Source organism: Vanellus vanellus, assembly GCF_965231255.1.
Source record: "Vanellus vanellus genome assembly, chromosome: 1".
NCBI lineage: Eukaryota > Metazoa > Chordata > Aves > Charadriiformes > Charadriidae > Vanellus > Vanellus vanellus.
In genome coordinates, this window is record NC_138905.1 from 16,995,381 (window position 1) to 17,015,245 (window position 19,865).

Genomic DNA, 19,865 nt, shown 5'->3' on the forward strand with positions numbered 1-19,865 from the left:
CAGGTCCTGATTGTTCTGTCTGGGGCTTGCATATGGGTTCCAGGATCACAAGCCACATGTTTTTGAACTTTACCTTCCATGAGGAAGTGTTAATCGTAGCCTTTGCCAAGGAAGGTGAGGTGAGCTTTAGACTGTACCTGGAAGTAGTTCCTTGGGCACTTACGTTGGACTAATATCCCTTAACTTCTGATGCCAGCCACTTAATTAAGATATATTTTTGATCCCCTTCTTATTCCAGGGGGGCTTATACTTAAGACTGACCATCCAGCTTTCTTTATAGACTCTCAAAGTGCATGTTGATTAGTTGCTGTAATTCTTTAAAATATTATGGATGTCAGAACAGGTTATCAGTTCTGCCAGCACAATTTATTTTGCATGTAAGATGAAAACACCTTTGAATACATTTGGGAAGTATTTGTAAACATTTCAAGTGGATACGGCCTGTTCTGATTTTGGAACCTAAATTTCTTTACATCTAAGCAAGTCATCTTCCTTAACTTGCTGCCCAAGAGTGAAGCCCTCTGCTCTTCAAAGACATCGGTGAATTAAGAGATGTTAGTACTGCCTGGTTACAGTGTGCAGTGTTAATCTACCCTCCCTTTGCATTATACTTCCCTCTTTAAGCCTAACAGCTTCGACATGTAAGTTCTCTTTGATTGGATAGTGATTGGTATGTACTCCAATATGTTTTGTAGCACTTACCCCCTTCTCCCTCCCCAAAGCTAACAGCAATAAAGAGCAACACTTCCCTTTCCTCCCTTCTCTAATATTTTGCCAACATTGTACACAATGTCATGTGTCAGTAGGACACTGGGGAATTGTCCATACCACAGGCTTCAAACTGCAGCATGCCTTCTTTAAAGCCTGCACTGCGAGGGGGAAGCCATAAGCCTTAGCAATGATGGCTTGTGACACCAGAATGAAGTTACAACTCTGCAAAGTGAAGCGCGAAGTGCACCAAACAGAGATTGATGATGCCATAAAACCATCAAACTGACTGAAAAAAGATCAGTTTATGAGAACTGAAAGTGTCCCTTCCAATAAATGCCTTGAAATTCCAGAAAACCGGACAAAAATCAGTAAGTTTCCTTAGCTTTCTGGAGCTTTGGTACGAAAGCTTTAAAAAAGTACTACTGATCTTAAATCCTGTCTCTCAGAAACAGTATAGGAATCATTTTTCAGAGAGCAGAGAAAGAAAGAAAACAATTGCAGAGCTATTAAATCAAAGACATGACCTGTATACGGCAGAGGAGTTGCTTTTGGAGTCTCTAGGAGTGCTTTCGTTGAGACTGGAACCCAGACACGCTGGCTGAAAGGAAAAACTCCATCAGAAATCAATTAAGTCCAGTTAAACTCAAGTATTACTTCGGGATAAAAAGACTGTTTTTGTTTTTTGAACTGCTGAAAATGTAATGAAAACCGTATTTTAACAAGGAGCTTACTGGCAAAGCCAAAATTTCACTGTTGCTGTATCCAGTTACCCAAACTTCTTACTATTTAAATGTCTTGCTATAACACACATGTAACCTCGACTACAATAACATCTGATGTTTAACAGGTTTTAGTGTATCTGACTTTGTGGTGCCCATGGTATGTAAGGAAGTTAGTGTCTTCAAGTTACAGATAGAGAAATGTGGTTTAGTATGAGATTATGAGAGTATGAGTTAGATGAGAACTCATCTAACTTTAGCACTTTAGACGTTAGATAACTAAGTTGGTTTTCTGGGCTCTGTCCCCCATTGAGGGAGTAGACACCCCCAGGAGACAATCCATCCCTACCCTAAAATAAATGGGATGAACCAGCCACAGAGGTGCCTCTCTTTGTTGTCAAGAGTTGCACCCCCAAACGAGACATCTCATGCCAATTAAGATGAAGTGTCCCTTCAGGGATGTGAGTGGCTCCCTACAGGATGGGGGAAGCAGAATGTGCTCTCCCACCTTCCGGGACAGGCCCATAACCATAATCCATGTTTTCTCTCTGCTAGTTAGTCAGTAATTGATGGGGTTTGCTATTCCACTGCAGGCTGGGCTTTTCTTTAATTTTTACAAAGTAGGTGGGGAGAGGCGTGCACGGTAGTACTGCTGTGTTTAGATGGGAGGCCACAAGGAAAATCCAGTTGTACCAGAAAGCGGTGCTGGTGACTCAATAAACGGCATGGCAACAAGTGTCTTGGTGTGGTGCTTCTGAGCATTGCCTTCCCGGTTGTGCTGCAGGTTAAATCTCAGAGCTGCTAGTCATTACAGGATCATACTTCACAAGAGCAGAGTATTAAACCCCAGACAAATTATATGATAGGTAACTCTGTCCTCCTGGCCCTTACCTGCAGTTTCACCCAAATTACGCAGTCTTATGCACAACCTGAGCTCAACTTTTGTGAGCCCAGGTGGAGTTGCTGTTCTTCTGTCCCAGAGATGGCAGCAGTCTGGAGCAAGTGAAGTGATTTCTACATATGCAAAAAGTAAAGCACTTTGGGATTTTATATGGAGATCACTATGGAAATGTAATATAGCATTATTTCATGAAGTTACATAATTTTTAGAGTTGAAATTTTGCAATATCCACATTAATGTAAATGGTTCACTGCACTTGATGCTCGTGTTCATGCAGCAGCCCAGAGCGGTACTCTTCCCACATTAAGCACAAAGCAGAACAATAAGCAAAGAGGAGCAGCAATGCTTGTGTCTGACTTGTGGTTCTGGTTTTGCTTCATCTGGGAGATGACCAAATATTTGTAAGTGGTTCAGATCCCCTGCCCTTCCCACCCTCACCCAGCTGGTGCTGAAAGTAGTTTAACTACGGGCGGGTACAGACAGTTCACCATGGATGTCTGCAGCACTAAAACCAATGCAGCTGATGCCAGCTTGAATGTGACTGTCAGTTCGCGTTGCAGCTTTAGTTCTGTAATTCTACATCTGTTGCATTATGAATCCTTTCAAATTACTCTGTGGTGTATTTTAGGGACTCTCAGAATAACAATGGGTAGATCCACCCCTTCTGCAGAGACACATCCAAGGGAAGGGAAGAAATCATCTAAGGTATTAACGCATCTCTGTCAGGGAAAGCCTCAAATGCATGGGTGAAACCTTCTCACCACGCAGGTCCAGAGCTCTTCAGGCTGACCCCTCGTCAACATGCTGTGAAGTTGTTGGAAGCAGTTCTCTGTGACAAGAGCAAGCTGCCTGGAAGCCTCCTCGTTGCTGGCCCAATTTTAACTGCTCCTCTCTGTCATCCTCCCCTGGCACCACAGCTTTAATAAGACTAGTATTGTTTGGCAGATGAACCCAGAGGGAGATAGTGTAACTCTTGGCACAGAAAGCAGGGCAGAGTCTGGAGCCTGACAGTTCTTTGGTTCAGACCTTCCTCTGCAAACTCTAAATCTCACAGATCATTCCCGGGTGTTTCCATCTTCCAGGGGCTATCAGCACCGTCTGTGGGACAGGATGGATATTTGTCCTTCGCAAGAAATCCCTAGAATAAGAGCAGCAAAAGAGATGGTCAAATACACATCTTAGTTGCCTTTGCTATTCCAGCCTGAGCGGCCTGCTATCTTTCAGAGAGCTGTAAAACTTTGTTTAGAGACTTAGGAGGATTTTTGGGGCCTGTGCTGTACTGGAGGCTGGGCACACCTCATGACATTGTGGAGACTGTCCATAGCCATTCCGGGGACACGGCCGTGACTGAGGACTCTGGCTCCAAAGCGGAGGCAGCTTGTTTTAGTAAGATGGATGGTATTACCTGGTCTGGGAATGTGGTGATTCAGAATGTGTTTCACATACAGCTCAGCCTTGTGCTTGGCAAAGGTAAGCTGATGCTGGGAGGTTTAAGCTGATCGGCTTCTCTAATGTATGCCTTTTTGCAATTCAGAAGTGTTACACTGGCTTCTAAAGCCAGCTAAGTTATGCCCAGGCCCAGTTCTGCAGTCTAGAATGGCCCTGTACAAAGGAGGCTTTTGGTGCTCTCCTGCCTGACTTGGGTGTCTCCTGCTGCACCATGCAAGTCTTTCACAGTCTGAGCTGCAATGTTTTTGTTACAATTTGCTCTTAACATGTGAGTGTTTAATTCGATTTCTAAATCTCTAAGCATACCAAACCTTGAATACAGCGTAGAGTTTCCCTGATTCTGAGTGAAATCATTCAGAATGGGCTATGAAGTAGATGTTTATTCTGCCCGATCTGTCATTTTGTTTTCATGCTAATACTACCCCTGTTGCTATGCTATAATCGGCTGTTATGGAAACAATACCTTGTCCCTAGGGTAACTTTAGAAAAACATTCACCCACAATGCACCCACAGATAAATCCAGTTTTAGCAACATGGTGTTTAAAGCATTATAATATGCTCATAGAGCATCATCAAGATGCGCTCGCTTGGAGCCAGCTCCAGATTACCGGTTTCTCTGTATTGTTTCTCAGGCCCTACATGTCCATTGGAACGCTACGTGATCAAGTCATCTATCCAGACTCAGTGGACGACATGCATGAGAAAGGCTACCAAGATCAGGATCTGGAGAGTATCCTGCATATGGTTCATCTGTACCACATAGTTCAAAGAGAAGGAGGTAAATTGTATATTTTCGTAAAAAGGTTTACAAAATCAGTTCCTCATGTGTGTGTCTTAGTGTGACTGAACTTTACTTACTGAACTGGCAAAACTGGATCCAGACATTTTGTGGTTGTGGGAGCTGCACAGTCACATGGCTGTTGCTCCTGGTGCTAACAGAGGGAGAAGAGCTAAGTGCTCCTCTCCTCCCCAGTAAATCCTTGCCGAAGCTGAACATCCTTGTTCTCTTGTAATAGCCAGTCTTTTCATGATATTGTGAGATCAGCGACCTTCTTTCTTTTTCTTAGAAAATGTGACCTGCCTTAAAACCTTGTAATGTCACTGACTACATCAACTCAAAAGCATGTGAATGAAAGGAGAGTCAGGTCTGCTTTCACCTCCCTGGTTTGTGTGATCAGCAGGACTATGTGCCATAGGAAAGAGTGTCTGATACCACAGCACCAGGGTGAACAAGTTAAAAATAACCAAACGACACTGGCTGGCAGTAGAGCGTTGCCATATACGACTTGCTGGTTTAGTTGCCATTTGTTCTCAGTGTTGTTTGTCCTAAGAGTAGGGGACAGTGTAAATACACTGGCATAGTAAATGTCAAGATTCTAAAGGCTTTTCTTGTGTCTAAGGAAGTGGAGCATTTCATGGCGCTTTTTTTGGCATAGCAATAATTTTCATCCTTTTGTTCCCACCAGCCACTAATCTCTAGTTTAAATTTCCTCCCCATCATTATGCTTTTAAAACAGATGTAGGACAGAAGGAGGATCTTCAAACCCTTTTAAGGAGATGATGTTGGCAGTTCTTTTTGACAGGGTACTTCGGGTCCATTGCCTTGTAATGTGTGTGCTTGGTGTCTCTCAGGATCATTCTGACAATAGAAAGTAGTTCTTCAGCCATTGGGAATACCAAGGCAATGTCTAAATTCCCATTCCTGGAGGGCAGCCTGTTGCTCTGTTCAAAGGCTGAAAGTGTATTTTGTTTTTGAAGTATGCATGGACTGGTGTCTTTTCTGTGCACTTTGGAGTGGGGAGTGGTAATCATTTACAGCAGCAATTGTATACCTACAAATTCGTAATATTATTCAGATCTGATACTATGACACAAGAATTGAAAAAGTGGGCAGAGCGCTAAACTCAGTGACCGGAATAATTGCAGAGAAGGCCTCTACTCCCTACACTGACATTATAACTATTCCTGTTAGTATTCCTGAGTCACTTCACTAGGTGAAGTGCCCAGATTGCAGAAGAACAAGCAGATGTGTTGGAATGGGGAGCTGGAAAAGAAGGAGGAGTTAAATTGTCAGTGGCAAGAAGCCACTGTGGAGTGTGCATTCATAGCGTGCTGGTACTTGTAGATGTACTGAACAACACATGACCCTCAGTGGCCAAAACCATATCCCCAGCAGCCTCAGAAGGCACGTCATTGTGGTTTATAACCCTGCAGCTGCAGCATGGAACTGATGATGGGGCAGTTACTGTGCTCCACATACGAGGTGCTGTTGGCTAGGGTCAGGGTTCTGTGTCGCCAAACTGAAAACACCCAGGTTTGGATCCGTCTTGCTCTACTTTCTGTGCCAAAGGACAGTAGTCCTCTTTTACTGCTGACACCATTCTTGCTCGTCTGCCTGTCAGACTGTGCATGTGAGACACACACAATCTATGAAAAAGTGTAGACGATGTTGTTAATGTTCACTGGTGCTCTATTGAAACTCCACTCATGATAAGGGCACACTGTGTGAAAGTCTGCCCAAACAAACAAACATTAAAAAAAAAAACAGTCTTAGGTACTTTGCGAGCTAAAATGACAGAAGTGGGCAAAGCCGGAAAACAGGAAGAGATTACCACATACCAGGAAGTTTTTAGGACCATAATACACTTACTTGTTCCTTTTTCTCCTTGAGCATTTGCAGGAGACAAGTGCCAAGGTAGGAGCAGAGAGGAAATCCGTGACGTATGATTTGACACGTTATGTGGATTTCATTTACTTACATATTCTTTAGAGCTCCCTCAGTCTGGGACAAAGACTCATATTCTGGTTTTTGAACCAGAAAGACAGAGAAATACTTCTTGAAAGTGAACAATTGAAATTTTTGTTTATACATAGCTGAATGTTGGGGGGTTTTATTCCAATTTTTATTTAATTCTTTTACTTAAAATCAGATGTTTAAACTAAAATGATTTCTATTAAAAATGAAACTTTTTTTCTTTGCAAAGTAACAAAAAATCCCATATAAAGCTTGTAGAACAAGGGATTTGCCTCAACTGCTTTGATGGTTGACAAACACTGGCATTTTCCAATAGAAAAAAGTTTTGCTGAAAAATTTCTATCAAGTTTCTAATGATATATTATATGCACTTTTTGAAAATGTACAACATCTGAAAAAAAAAATCAATGAAACCATTTTTAGTTACTCAGATTCTTGTGGATATATGGGACATGTCCATGCTATTTTGAACCGTTTCCATAAACTGTCCATTCTAAGAATGGAGCTAACTATCTGCCCATCATTAAGTTATAGAAATCTAATATAATTCTTCAGTATTTTTTTCTGTAGATCCTCTTCTCCTTCAGAGCCTTACCTCTCTTCCCTTTTCACCTATCCCCTGCAGTATTAAGCCTCTACCGGACAGCAGGGTCCTTAGGGCATGTCCCTGTTGTGCTTTAATTGACCACGAATGTCATGTGTGTATAATACGATGCTCTGCAGTTTTGTGTTCTGCTCCCTGTGGGCAGTTATGAAAAAGCTAGATGGAGCCAGAAGTGCGCAACTCTGACTCAGTTTATTTGTCCTGGTGTAACTTTATTGTCTTTAGATGAATTACTTCCACATTGCATCAGTACAAGGGTCACCAGATTCCAAGTGTAAAGTAGCCGACAAGAGCCTGACATTGTTCTTGTTGCTGCCAATGGCAGAAATTCCTCTCTTTTTCTAGCGATAAGGTTTGACCCAGTTAGAAGTAAATAGAATGGTTACAAGAATAAGTAGCCCAGTTTGGCATTTAGTGTCTGTGTTACCCTCATGAAACTTTTTTCAGGCGGTAGCAACAGAATACATCAAAACCACTGAAACCACCAAAATAACATCTCCTCCCCACCGCCACCATTCCAGATGTCCCTGAGCCCAAGCCCTAGAAGAACCCAGCGCAATGGCTGTTGTCAGTAGCCCTCCTTGCTGCTGGGGGCGGAATTTCCTTCCCACTGAGGCCCACGCTGATGTTTTTCTCGCCTGCTGGATATTAGAGGGATGCCATTTTGCTACTTACTTTTATATTATCTAGTAAGGTGCCCTATCAACACCTGCAAAGTTGCTAGCTCTACCAGAACAATAATTTCATACAAAATGAGGATAGCAAAGAAGGTTCTATTCAGCATGGGTGGTGAAAAGGTGTGTCCAGAAATCATGGGTAATCACGTGGAGATGTGCAAGGGATATAGATAAAGTGGTTCCTTTCTGACCTGCTTTGAAAATCTGTGTCTATTTAGCAAGTGCCAGTGGTGAGCAGCCTTAGGCTGCTGATAGCCTGTCGCATGAGAGGAGCCGTGAGTACGTGTAGCAGCACGCTGGATGCATGGCCGGGCCTGGCAGCTTGGGGCTGGTGACATTACTGAACAAGTTCAACCTGTTTATGGTTTCTCAGCACCCCTGATTATAATTATTCTGCATTATTTTGCACACTTGTCATATCTTTGGGTCTTGTCCAGGGAACCTTTGTGCTAGGCCATGCAAAACACACAACCAGCACATTTCCTCTCTCTGGGATTTTTTTCATCTGATCATTTTAGCTCTGGGTTTGCTTTTGTTACTGGTATGAGCAGGAACTCTGGAGTGCTCTGATGGTTTTTCCAGCGGCTCTGAAATCCAGAGACACAAATCCCTGCAGTGTCACGCTGAGCTGAGGCTCACACCATCAAAGAGATGGTCTCTTTGTTCCTTCCTCAGCTAAGGCTTGTCCTTGCATATTCATCCTGCTCAGCACCCGCCCTCTCTTCCATTTTGACAACTGCCTGGGGACGTGCGCTGTGCAAGAAGCCTCCGTGTTCAAAAACCCACCAGGGGTGGACTCTCTGGCTGTAGTGTGCTGTAGTAGCCTTTCTCCTGTCATGAAGCTGTAACACTCCAGTCCATGTCTGAGGAGCTGCATTGGAATGTAGATCTGGAAAAAGAATTTTTAAGTGTATATTTTTATGGCAACTGAATGCTCTGTCTTGCATGAAAGTTGGAGGATTCACAAGGGTACAGAGCGCTACAGGCCCAAGATATAATCCTATTTTGGCAAATTCAGATTGCTTTTTCTTCCAGAAAATTGAGGTAAAAGGAATTATAAAAGAAGCCATGCAAAAAAAATGAAATGCTGCTATCATAAGGCTATCACTAGTTTCTGCTGACAGCTCTATGTATTTCTACTGCTGTTACTCTGCCCAGCACATGGCACATGTTCTTTGCCTTACTGGTGGCAAAAGGCATTTCTGTGACATCCAGTGTTCATCACATCTACATCATACCATGTGCAATCAAAGGCTTCGTGTAACAAGAAGCTGGGCGAGGAATCTGGACGCTGATAGCCAGGGTTGTTTGTACCTACTGAGAGGTTTGTGCTGCGTTCATGGGCAAGCCATTTCATTTCTTCATTTGTAAAGTGGATGTAGCTATGGGCGATGTAAGCCACTGACTTGGCTGATATTTTCAGAACAATAATGACCTTCACTGAACTGTGTCCCGTCAGCAGGAAGAAAAGAGAAACAAGTAGGTGCATTATTATCAATGTGCAATAGGGAATCAGTTTATTGTGAGTTACAGTGCCTAAGTCTTCAGAGAAGATTATTCAGACATTAGAAAATAATTTTTAAAAAGGATAATATTAAAATGGATCCTTCCTTATCTGTTGTTTGAGACATTCCAAGTGGCAGATAGGAGAGTTCAGGGAGGGAGCTAGGTAGGAGGAGACAAAATGCACTTCTAATATTCAGTTAGAATGTAAGTTGAAGTGACCACAGATATACTGGTAAATGGAGGCTAAATCTTACACCTTTAAGGGAAATAATAGAGTGATTTTGCTCATAAGATGCTGCTGCTTCTTGAACTTTGTTCCCTTTTTGTCCTTTAATAAGCCTTTATAAACCAGCTCATCTGGAAGAAACTGTATGAGCGCAGGCACTGCTTCCCCAGGCACGTGTGCATGCACCCCCACACCCACACCCGATTTCAGATCCAGATCCCAGGAGCTTGTCTATGTTCTCAGCTTAGAAATAATAGAATATAAGCAGCAGCCTGAATGTTGCCTTCAGAAACGTAGCTGTTTCTGTGGCTTTCATGAAGGACCGTTCCCATCCCTTGCCCCTGCAACCCTTTGCCAAAAAGGAGCACTCCAAGCATTTTACAGTCTTTTTTGGAAGCTGAGGGTGTTGATGGAACATCACTCCAGCTCTCTGTGTGGTCCCAGCACTGGGACTGCTCAGCAGCAGCAGCCTCTGTGTATCTATTTCCTTTACCAGAATTCATCCAAATGGTGGTTCAGTTAATCATTACACAGCTCCGTCTTTGCTAGGAGCCCGCTGAGAGAAAGCACTGCATGTGCTCCACAGGGTGGGGGTGCACACCGTGATCCTTCAACACGAATGGAAGGAAATGAAGGAAAAACAATAGGATGACTAAAGGTGATGTATTTCTGGTGTGTGCATGCCTGGTTTTTAAATCTAGCTATAGACACATATATTTAAAAAACATGACATTATATTTTACAATTTTATGTAGAGAAAATTCTTAGAATTCAGTCTCTAGCATTATCAATTCCTGTTTTCAGTTACTCAACCTCTCACCAGGTGCTTCACTGAGGGTTTTTTCAGACCTACCAAGCCTTGGTGTAGCAGCCTGGCAGAGCACTCCCCAGTCTCCTGCACCGTCACAAGCCCCACTCATCTCACCTTTGGCCAGGTGTCAGAAATGGCACAGCCCACCCTCCTCGCTTGACCTTATTTATAGTCTTTTCTAGCAAATGTTTATTTTCAGGTGGGCAGTGGCAGAAAAGGGTGTTGGGTTGTGTTGTTAATTTTTAAGTTACAGTGCTGGGCTGCTTTGGAAAAATGTTCTCTTCCTTACTCGGCCCCGTTCCAGCTGCCCGTCTCATGAATAGGTGATCTATTGAGGCAAATGCCTTACCAGATTTTTTTTTACTCTCCCTTTTCAAAACTCATCTATTTTGCTAATCTATCCGTCAGGATTGTTTGATTGAAAACTTACTTTCAGTAGGGTAATTTGGTGTTTGAAGTTTTTCATTAGTGGGAATGAATCATGCCAGAGTACTCACAGAAACACCAGTCTGCCAAGAGATCGCAGATAAAATGCATCATGCTCCCATTGCCTGGGTCTGAAAGTGATGAAGAAAAAAATCAGTTAGAGGTCGTGCAGCAAATTAAAGAAAGATACACAGTGTTACAACGGTTGTGGGTCATTTCTAAATACAAGGTAGCGGGAAGTTCCTAGAGAAAACCCTCCTGTCCGTATGCAGTTTTGTCTGTCAGCTGCTTGTCTGTGTGCACAGAATGCACCCCGTGTCTGCATCGGTGTTTCTGTTGAGTTTGCTGACAGTTCCTCTTTGCCTCCAGTAGTGAGTGGAGTCTGGCACTGCTCTTTATGATTTTTACACTTCATTTCTTTGAATTTGTTTGTAAATTTCCACTCACACCTTTCAAGAAGGAATAGCAAATTGTTCTATAAAACAAACATGACAGAAAAAAAAATATTAGTTATACACAGGTAAGAGGTGCTTTTTCGAAAAGATGGTAAGTAAAGTTTTTTGACAATACTTACATGACCAAGAAGGTTAAATTCCACTTTCAAAATTGATATCGGGACATTTTTCCAACTGAGTGCCAGTGGAAAGGCATTGAGGTATTTCAGAAAATGTGATCCAGAATCCTGAGCTGTCTCTTCAGCAATGGAAATAGTCTTTATGATTTTAGTTGCGGATTTTAGAGATGTTGCAAGTGAAGATGCATTTCCTTCATAAGTTTACATTGTCCTGATGTGTTTTGGTTGCATTTTTTTAAAAGGCTGGGATGCCATCATGGATTGGAAAGATGTCTTATCAGGAGGGGAAAAACAAAGGATGGGCATGGCTCGGATGTTTTACCATAAGTAAGCGTTTTGATTTGTTCTTTAAGTAGCATCTGAAAATGAGGAAGAGTTTTGGAGATTTGCTGTAATAGTTTGAGCAGTAGTAGACTATAATCATGCAATATGCAGTACTGCTAGATGGTTGCATAGGACCACAGACCTTGTCATTTATTCATACAAGCTCTGCTTTTAGTTTGGGCAATGCTTTGTACTTAAGCTTTGCTTTTGGCAGCATAGCATTACATTTTACGTATGTTCCTTTCTTTAACATCTGAGGCACAAGCATCTTCCCTGCATCTGTCCTACAAATATTGCAGAAGTCTGATGGACTATTGCAGAGGCTATGGGAATTTAAAAGCCAAGCTCCAAAACTTTTGGGGTTCGGAGACTGCAAGCACTACAAAAGCAGCCCTGTCCTTGCAGAGCAGTGTATAGAAAGTTTCTGAGTTGGCTGTGGTTACTGCATGGCTTGGTGACGGGACAGAATAAAACTAAGTCAAACTAGAACACAGAAGTTAGATCACTGTGTACTCAGATGGACCAGGAAATAAACCCCATTTTTCCTGGAAGCCGGGTCTGCACCTGAATGATGTATGGAAAGTTTATGTTGTTGCTAGCCAGCTTCCAGCTGTAGATGAGAGACAGCTGTCTTGCAAAAATTGCTCTCTACTTTCTGTTATTCTTTCAATTAAACTTTGTACATAGGAATACTGTCTAAAACATAGAAGAGTAATGTTCTCTATCTGCTTTTGAAAGGCCAAAATATGCATTGCTGGACGAGTGCACAAGTGCTGTAAGCATTGATGTTGAAGGAAAGATATTCCAAGCTGCAAAAGCTGCTGGGATATCCCTGCTTTCTATAACACACAGACCTTCTCTTTGGTAAGTATGTTCAGGGATTTATAACGGTCCTTGCTTTTAGCTTTCTGACAGGCAGTGGATTAGCCTTTATTCTTTGTAGCAGGGCAGCTGTTTAATCAATATCTACTGCACTTTTTAAGATAACTTGTCTACAATAATAGCGATGTAAATGCATTTAGCATTGATTTTTTTCATTCTTTGACACATATTTTTTCCTCCCTCTTGTTTTTTTTTAAATGTGTTTCAGTTTTAACTAGTAATAGCAACATGCGGGTATCTAAGAGGCAATTAATTAGCCCCACACACCACAGCCACAACAGATATCACCAGATTATTCTGTAAAGGTGACAAGATAGATGAGCTGTCCTGGGGAAGTTTACCAGTGCTTGGGAGAAGATGGGGAGAAGATGGGAAGCATGGCAAGTGGTTAAAGTACTCTTTGTCCTTCCATAGGAATAATACATCTGTTGTTTTAACTTCAGTTGTGTCCTCTGTCTGCAGGGTTCGTTATCTTTCAAAATTTGATTGTCTATTAAAAAAAGAAATACTGGAATTCTGAGAAACATAATTCTAATGAGGGATTACTAAGTGTGGAAGGGTCCCTCAAGGGAAATAAATGTAGTTACTGAATACATAAAACAATGAAATACTTTAAAGGGCAAAAAGAGATGAAGAAGGTGGAAGCTGACGTTATCAGAGACTTTTTGTTCTGAAGTCCTTGATCTCTACTGTCAGATTGTTTGCTTAAACTGATGACAAAAATCCATTACCAGTCTGTTGCCTCAAATGAAAGAAATTATACTGGCGTCTGCTTCTCTAAGAATGGTTTCCCCAGCATTCCTCCTTCCTCTGTGGAGGAGGTGACAGTGGAAATGGCTTTTGTTGGATTGGGACCTAAATGTTACGAAAAAATGCGTATTCTGATAGGAAAAAAAAAGTGACATAGGCGTTTGTTTTTAAAACAATTTGAATTACACTTAAAAAAATATTTACATTTTTTAAAGTTTAGCATTATTTTAAAACCACCGCTCAAGAAAACAGGTATTTGAGAGCATCTCACCTATAAATAATGATGACGCAGAGGGAAGTTCTGCAAAAGAACTTGTGAGAAAGATCTTTTGAGTTCAGATTCCTACCGACATTTATTGTTTCCTAGTACTAGTGCTGTTCAGGAAGGTTTGGGATTCTTCTTGCAACCTCCATATTATTACTGAAATTATCAGAAATCTGGTGATTTTGGGGGTTCTGGAGAAGTAAACAGAAGTGCTGAGTATTCAGAAATAAGCATTAAATGCCTTTAACTTAGCTATGCTTCTGCAGGAACTGCACTGCGTAGACAAAAACTGGGTTCACATGCTATTTTCTCCTTCTGAAGATTATACCAGGGAATATTTGCTCTTTTAATCAAAATATTGGCTACTTTCCTAGATCACAAACATTGGACATCTCAACCATCTATCTTAGCTTCCTGATTTTTTGGGCGTTTTGGTGGAGGGAAAATAGAGGGATAGGTTAAGCATTTGGTGTCACAAAGAATAATATGCAAGAAGTGGTGAATGTAAGCCTGGAGCTGAATCTCTTTTGAGTCCCATGTCATAAGCTATTGAGTTTATTAAACTGTCACATTCCCTCGATTGGATTTATAATCACTGTTTTATGATGTGTCTCATCTTCTATAATTTACAGTGATAAATTACCCAGTCATACCAGGAGCTCTGAGGGAACTCTCTGCTCTTCCTCTTGCACCTCCTGATAAATGTCTTGTCAGGTCTTGACAAAGTCCATATGTACACCTTTGAATATTTTCAGTGCACACACCCTGAAACTCACTGAAAGATCTGTGACTCCTACACTGACTTTTTTTTTCTGGCCCCTTGTAAACTGAACCGTGTTTTAGGACTGGAGGTTTCTTTAGTCAGCCTTATAAGATGGAGGGGAACAAACTGCGGTGTAATTCAAACAAACTGGAGTTCTATCAGGAGCATCAGGTGCACCGTGCCCGCCTGAATGTATTTTCTGCTAAGGAAGTAAAATGTCTCTCAGATAGCGAGGTAAATAAAATAAACTGGGACTAGCATTCCTGGGGGACAAGGGAACTTCATCTGCTGCTGCTTTTCAAGCTCCTGGAGAAGGCGTCTGGTGGTATTGCAGTGAAGGCAACTGCAGTCACAGACAATGTTTCTAAGAGGGAGGCAGAAAAAGGGAGGCCACCACCTTGGCCAGGGACAGCAGGTGATGAGGGATCCCTCCACAGCGCTGCTGCCCACTCCTACCAGCATCAGTGCTGGTGAGGGCCTCAGGGAGCACGGCTGTGTGGGCTGCTCGAGGGCAATGACTGCCCCAGCTGGGGAGCCCGCACTGGTGCTGATAGCCTACAGCTGGCACCTTGAGGCTGAACTTCACTAGATGGGCTGGGGAGGTTCTGGTGACAGGCTTTGAAATACCCAAATCCCTTACAAAAGAGTGTCCTGGGATTATGAGTCACTGAAAACAGTCTGAGAGGAACATTGAAAAGAGGCACAGGCATCCAAATCTGCGTGCAAAAAGGAACCATCTGTTCTTGAGCCATTGCTAATGTTTTAATTTGTATTGCAGGAAGTACCACACTCACTTGCTGCAGTTTGACGGACAAGGTGGCTGGCGTTTCGAGCAGTTGGACACCGCGATCCGTTTATCACTGAGTGAGGAAAAACAGAGACTGGAATCCCAACTTGCAGGCATTCCTAAAATGCAGCAGAGACTGAATGAACTGTGTAAAATCTTGGGAGAAGACTCAGTGCTTAAAACAATGGACAAAGAGGAATAAATAATTTATGTTTTATGTTTTTAAAAGTATTTTTTTAGTTAAAAGCATTACAAAATCAGCCATTATCCTTTGCATGCATTGTGATAGAGGCTTAGAGCATAGAGAAACACAGCCAGCAGAAAATAATGCTCTGAATGCTCTGTAAGACTTTAGCGTTTTAGTATTAAGGAAGAAAGTGCTTGAACTGTGAAAAGAAAATAAGCAAGTGCACAGAGTATAAGATTAGTCATTGCAGCTTAGGTTAATTCCTAGTGAAAGCCCGATTCACTGCAAAAAACTACCAAGACACTTAAGTTTTGTAGGTGAACTTTTGCCTGAGACTTGGCCTGCGGAATGTGCTCTTGTACCAGGTCACTGTGTGCGTATGACATGCCTGCTACGCAGAGCAAACCTGGCATGAAACTCAGGCATGGAGCACGGCAGAGGCAGCATCTGGGTGAGTATGCAGATGCATGCAAAAATCTCATTTGGGTATAAGAAACATTCTTTCGGCCCATGTAAAACCAAACTCCTGTTCTACTGCTAAATCGCGTACGCTCCTTTACCTGCGTTTCCATAGGAAATAACGTAATAGGCTGACCAGAAGACAACTGTCTGAGCAACCCACTGCCCTCGTGACAGAGAAGCAGGGATAGAGCTAAACATGTAATATACTTGTGCTGTACTTTATGCCATTATGCATAGCTTCAGAGGCTCTTTGCCCTTCATGATACATCAATTCCTTTGGGAGATTATTTATGTTCCCTATTTAGTAACTTCTGGTGGGGGGGATGGAGCACTGGGCCTGGCATCAAGTGATTCAGTTGTCGCTTGACTAAGTCATTCATCTGCTCCATAGGTCTGATCCGGCCAGTGTCCTTCTCTGACCCAGTTCCTCCGTCGCTAAAATCACAATATAGGCACTTGTTTGTTCCGTGAGATGCTTTGTGACTGGAAGGACTGTAGGAGAGAAAAATGTCAGTTTCTAGCAATACACGGAATTCTCAGGCATGGCTGTCCTGCCAATTAAAATGCTCAGCACTTACAAAGGTCTGTGAAAAGTTAGAGCATTTTGTAACCACTAATTAATATGCCTGCCATATTTTGGTAGAGTGGCTGAACACTGCCCTCCCAGTGAGCAAACGCAGCAGTTAACAGCTTTGCTTTCAGATGCACTCACTGATCGTCCCATTTGCTTTTCAGTTCAGTAGGAACCTGGTCCCCAGTCAGTCAGAAGGTGCTTTAAACAGAAACCCCAAAGACAGTGCTGGCCTGAGTGCCTTGCCGGAGGCAAAACCCGGTGAATTAGAAATAAAGATTTGAATGGATTTAAGAGCTCCCGATCTGCTCTCTCTGACTGCAAGTGCACAGCAAATAGGCAGCTCAGGAGTGAAGGTCAGGAGGGGTAAGAGGCTTTGCAGATGGGTAAATGAGCCTTAGCCAATATGTAGCAATCCTGAAGTTTGTTGGTTCTTTTTTTCCTAGAAGTGTGATTCCTTAGAAGATTTCTGTCTGGTGTGCTTGGTATGAGAGCAGCAATGCATAAGCTGTTAAGAACTATTAAGAGAGGAGAAATATTTTGGGGGTATTTGCTGAGCTGGGAATGTTTGAGCACCCTGAAGTTAATATAAACTGTTTCCTTTTTCTGATCACTTTGAGAACAAGGGGAACGTGACTTAACTCTGTCTGCCAAATCCCAGTCCAGTGCGCTAACCATTCGCCCATCTACTTTCTCGCTGTGTGCTCGTCTTGCTGCTTGGTGTGGCACTTGCACCAGAAAATGGAGTAAGTCTTCTCCCTGTCCTGCTCTTCCAGAGTCTGTGGCTTGAATGTAACCCTGTAACTTGTCCTGGTGACAACAGTTTGTTCCTCTCATTAGTTTTCTCTGTAGAGTCCCCTGGGACATCTCACTGACACAGAAAGGAATGCTCTTGGGAACCTTTGAAAGGGATGAGAAATTAAGATTCAAGATAATAAGATGTTGTGTTGCAAAGTGCAGACTGGAGGTCACTGCTGCGGTGGATGACATGTACATGCATTTTAATTTGTAAGTGTCTCTGCTTGTCCCTCTCCCTGAAGGGTAGCTTTCCTCCTTCTCATCTTCAAAGAAAAAATCAGAACTGCTAAGGAAAAAAAGAAGTCAGCCAAGAATCTGTTCTCAGTGAGCATAAATGAGATGACTGATGATCGTAAAGCCTTGCATATTTCTGAGTTATGTTTCTCTAAGATGGTCATCAATCAGGCACACACCGTACGCATGCCCTTGTCCCAGCTGCAGCGTATCCTCTTCCTGGCGCAAAGCAGCCACAAAGCCACCTTTCCACAAGCCTCTCCTGAGGCAGGACCTGAGGTGGAGGAAGGGGCGTTAGTGTTCCTCACCCCTCCATTAAGCACTTTACTGTGTGGCTGGGAGCTAAACCAGGGTTGTCCAGTCCCTGAATGAGGAGGACACTGAGAAGTGCTGAGCAATTGGCCCAATTCGGCGCAGCTCCAGCTATGGCCCTGCACGCTCCCAGCCTCCCACCAAAGCTCCGCCATGGTGCTTGGCTTGTTGGGAGCCATTATGGGCAAGTGCAGTGCCTGAAATCTGCTGTACCGCCTCGCAGAGATCCAAGCTGGGCATCCCTCACGACACAACAGAAACACTTCTTCTGAGGAAACCATGTTCAGAAGAACAAAGTTTGTTTGCTGTTTTTTTAAATGAGATTATGCATAAAACATACAAAAGATACATACATTACTGATGAAATTTTAATGAAAACTGAAATCACACCAGGATCAATGTAATAGTATTTTCCTTGAAGTTTGTTATATATTTCTTGGATCCAGTAATAGACTTAACCATTCCCATTCAGTAATACAGCATAAAATATCCTAACATCTCACTCAGCTATTTACATTCTTGTAGGCATGACAAGAACATTAGAGGCTGGTATGAGAAGAAACCCTTCTCTAAATAGGAATTTTCTGAGTAATACCGAGACAGTTTTAGAAGGATTTTCTGTACCGGTGGCTCATTATTTTTAAATTTAGTTTTGTGGCTGGAAGAGAAGCTGCCCTGGAGATTTTCTCTGCAAACTTTCTGAGTTGTTCCAAGGGCTAATTGAGATGGGAGTTTCCAGGTCTGTTTCTGGAGAGTTTTACCTCTGGCGTAACACAGGGCATGAGCCAGCTCATTTTGTGCTGCTTCGGATCTAGCCGGGAAAGCAAGAGCAGAGGTGGAGGCTCCCTGCTCAGGGAATGGCTCAGGGAATGGCTCAGGGAATGGCTCACGGAGACGCTGTTCTGGAGCCGAGGCATGGGGAGCGCTTGGCCCTTGCAGTGCAAGAGAGTCAGAGGAGGGCAGGATGCCTTGGTGGAATCCTTTTTCATGGTGCAATGAGAGCTGCTCATCAATGTCCACTGCCTTTCTGGTGTTCAGGGGCAGTGACTCCGCGGGAGGTGAGGAAGGGACGTTTTGGCCTTCCTTCTGCCTGTCATATCTAGCTGGAGGTAGCCAGACCCAGCTCCTTGTGTCATGGCATCTGTGCATTCAGGGCTGGATGCTGCGAAGCCTCCTATGAGCACCCTCGCATCCCCCAGGACTCAGCACAGACTGATCTTGCCTGGGTCTGCGTCCTAGAGGACTACAGATGCTGAGCAAAATTCATACCAGTCTCAGGTGTGGAGTATCTGTACAATAAAAATATGAAGTATCCACATCAGTTCATTCAGATAATGTTGGGATTTTTTTGCAAGAATATTCATAACGGGAGGAAACATTTCTTTGTGCATGGGATTTCAGTATTTAACCTAGGAGGAGTTTGTTTTTCACTTAGTTTTGGGACCAGACTCATTCCTGTTTTAGACTTGGAAGCCCTCCTTCTGCAGGGGTAGAAAACCCCACATGTCTTGTAAAGGAGTTTTTTGAGGCCAGTGGGATTTGTATTTGAGTGAGGAATGAAGGACCGGGTGTTCAGTGGGATGATTTTGGGAAAATTGCAATAAAAATTATATCCTAAAGCAAATGAACACATCTACAATCCCCTCAATATGACTGAACGGTGATCATGCATGTCAAAGTCAAGTTTACGAGCCTGTGATCAGAGATTTCAATCGTATATAGAATGAAATCCCCCTGCTGAGCTGTTCATGAAGCTTAAGAGAACTGAACTGCTAATTGAATGTGTCTTTGTTTTGTTTATGTTTGATATTAATGCCTTTTAAGAGCAGACAATTTATAAAGCAATAAATTATGCTTTACAGTTGTAATTTATTCCAACCTCAAATAAAACATGTTGCATTTACTTTGAGTTCACAGTGTTCTGTATGAATCATTCACACAGCAGTCAGGACCTGCCTGCGTGTGCTCAGGGAGCCCCTTCCCATCCCTCGTTTCTGTGATGGGGTAGGAAAGCTTGGGGTGGATGTTGTGTGTTTGCAAGGTAAAACAAATGTTTCGTTGCTCGATCAGGCTGGCGTCAAAGGCTGCTGTGAGGTTTTCTCCCGCCCATCCACTTCAGTATGGACCTGATTCTTGACAGGAAGGTGACAAAAGCTGCCACCACTTGCTG

General features: G+C 42.8%; 1 protein-coding gene across 1 annotated transcript in view; it reads left to right on the top strand.

Annotated features, from left to right (window-relative positions):
• ABCD2 (ATP binding cassette subfamily D member 2) overlaps window positions 1–19,604 on the top strand; it is a 51,345-nt gene extending 31,741 nt beyond the window's left edge. The window contains exons 7-10 of the mRNA XM_082489878.1: window positions 4,414–4,559; window positions 11,603–11,687; window positions 12,423–12,548; window positions 15,123–19,604. Coding sequence (XP_082346004.1) covers window positions 4,414–4,559; window positions 11,603–11,687; window positions 12,423–12,548; window positions 15,123–15,333 — 568 coding nt within the window. The 3' untranslated portion in view covers window positions 15,334–19,604. The remainder of the gene's footprint in view (window positions 1–4,413; window positions 4,560–11,602; window positions 11,688–12,422; window positions 12,549–15,122) is intronic.
• The last annotated feature ends 261 nt before the right edge of the window (window positions 19,605–19,865 follow it).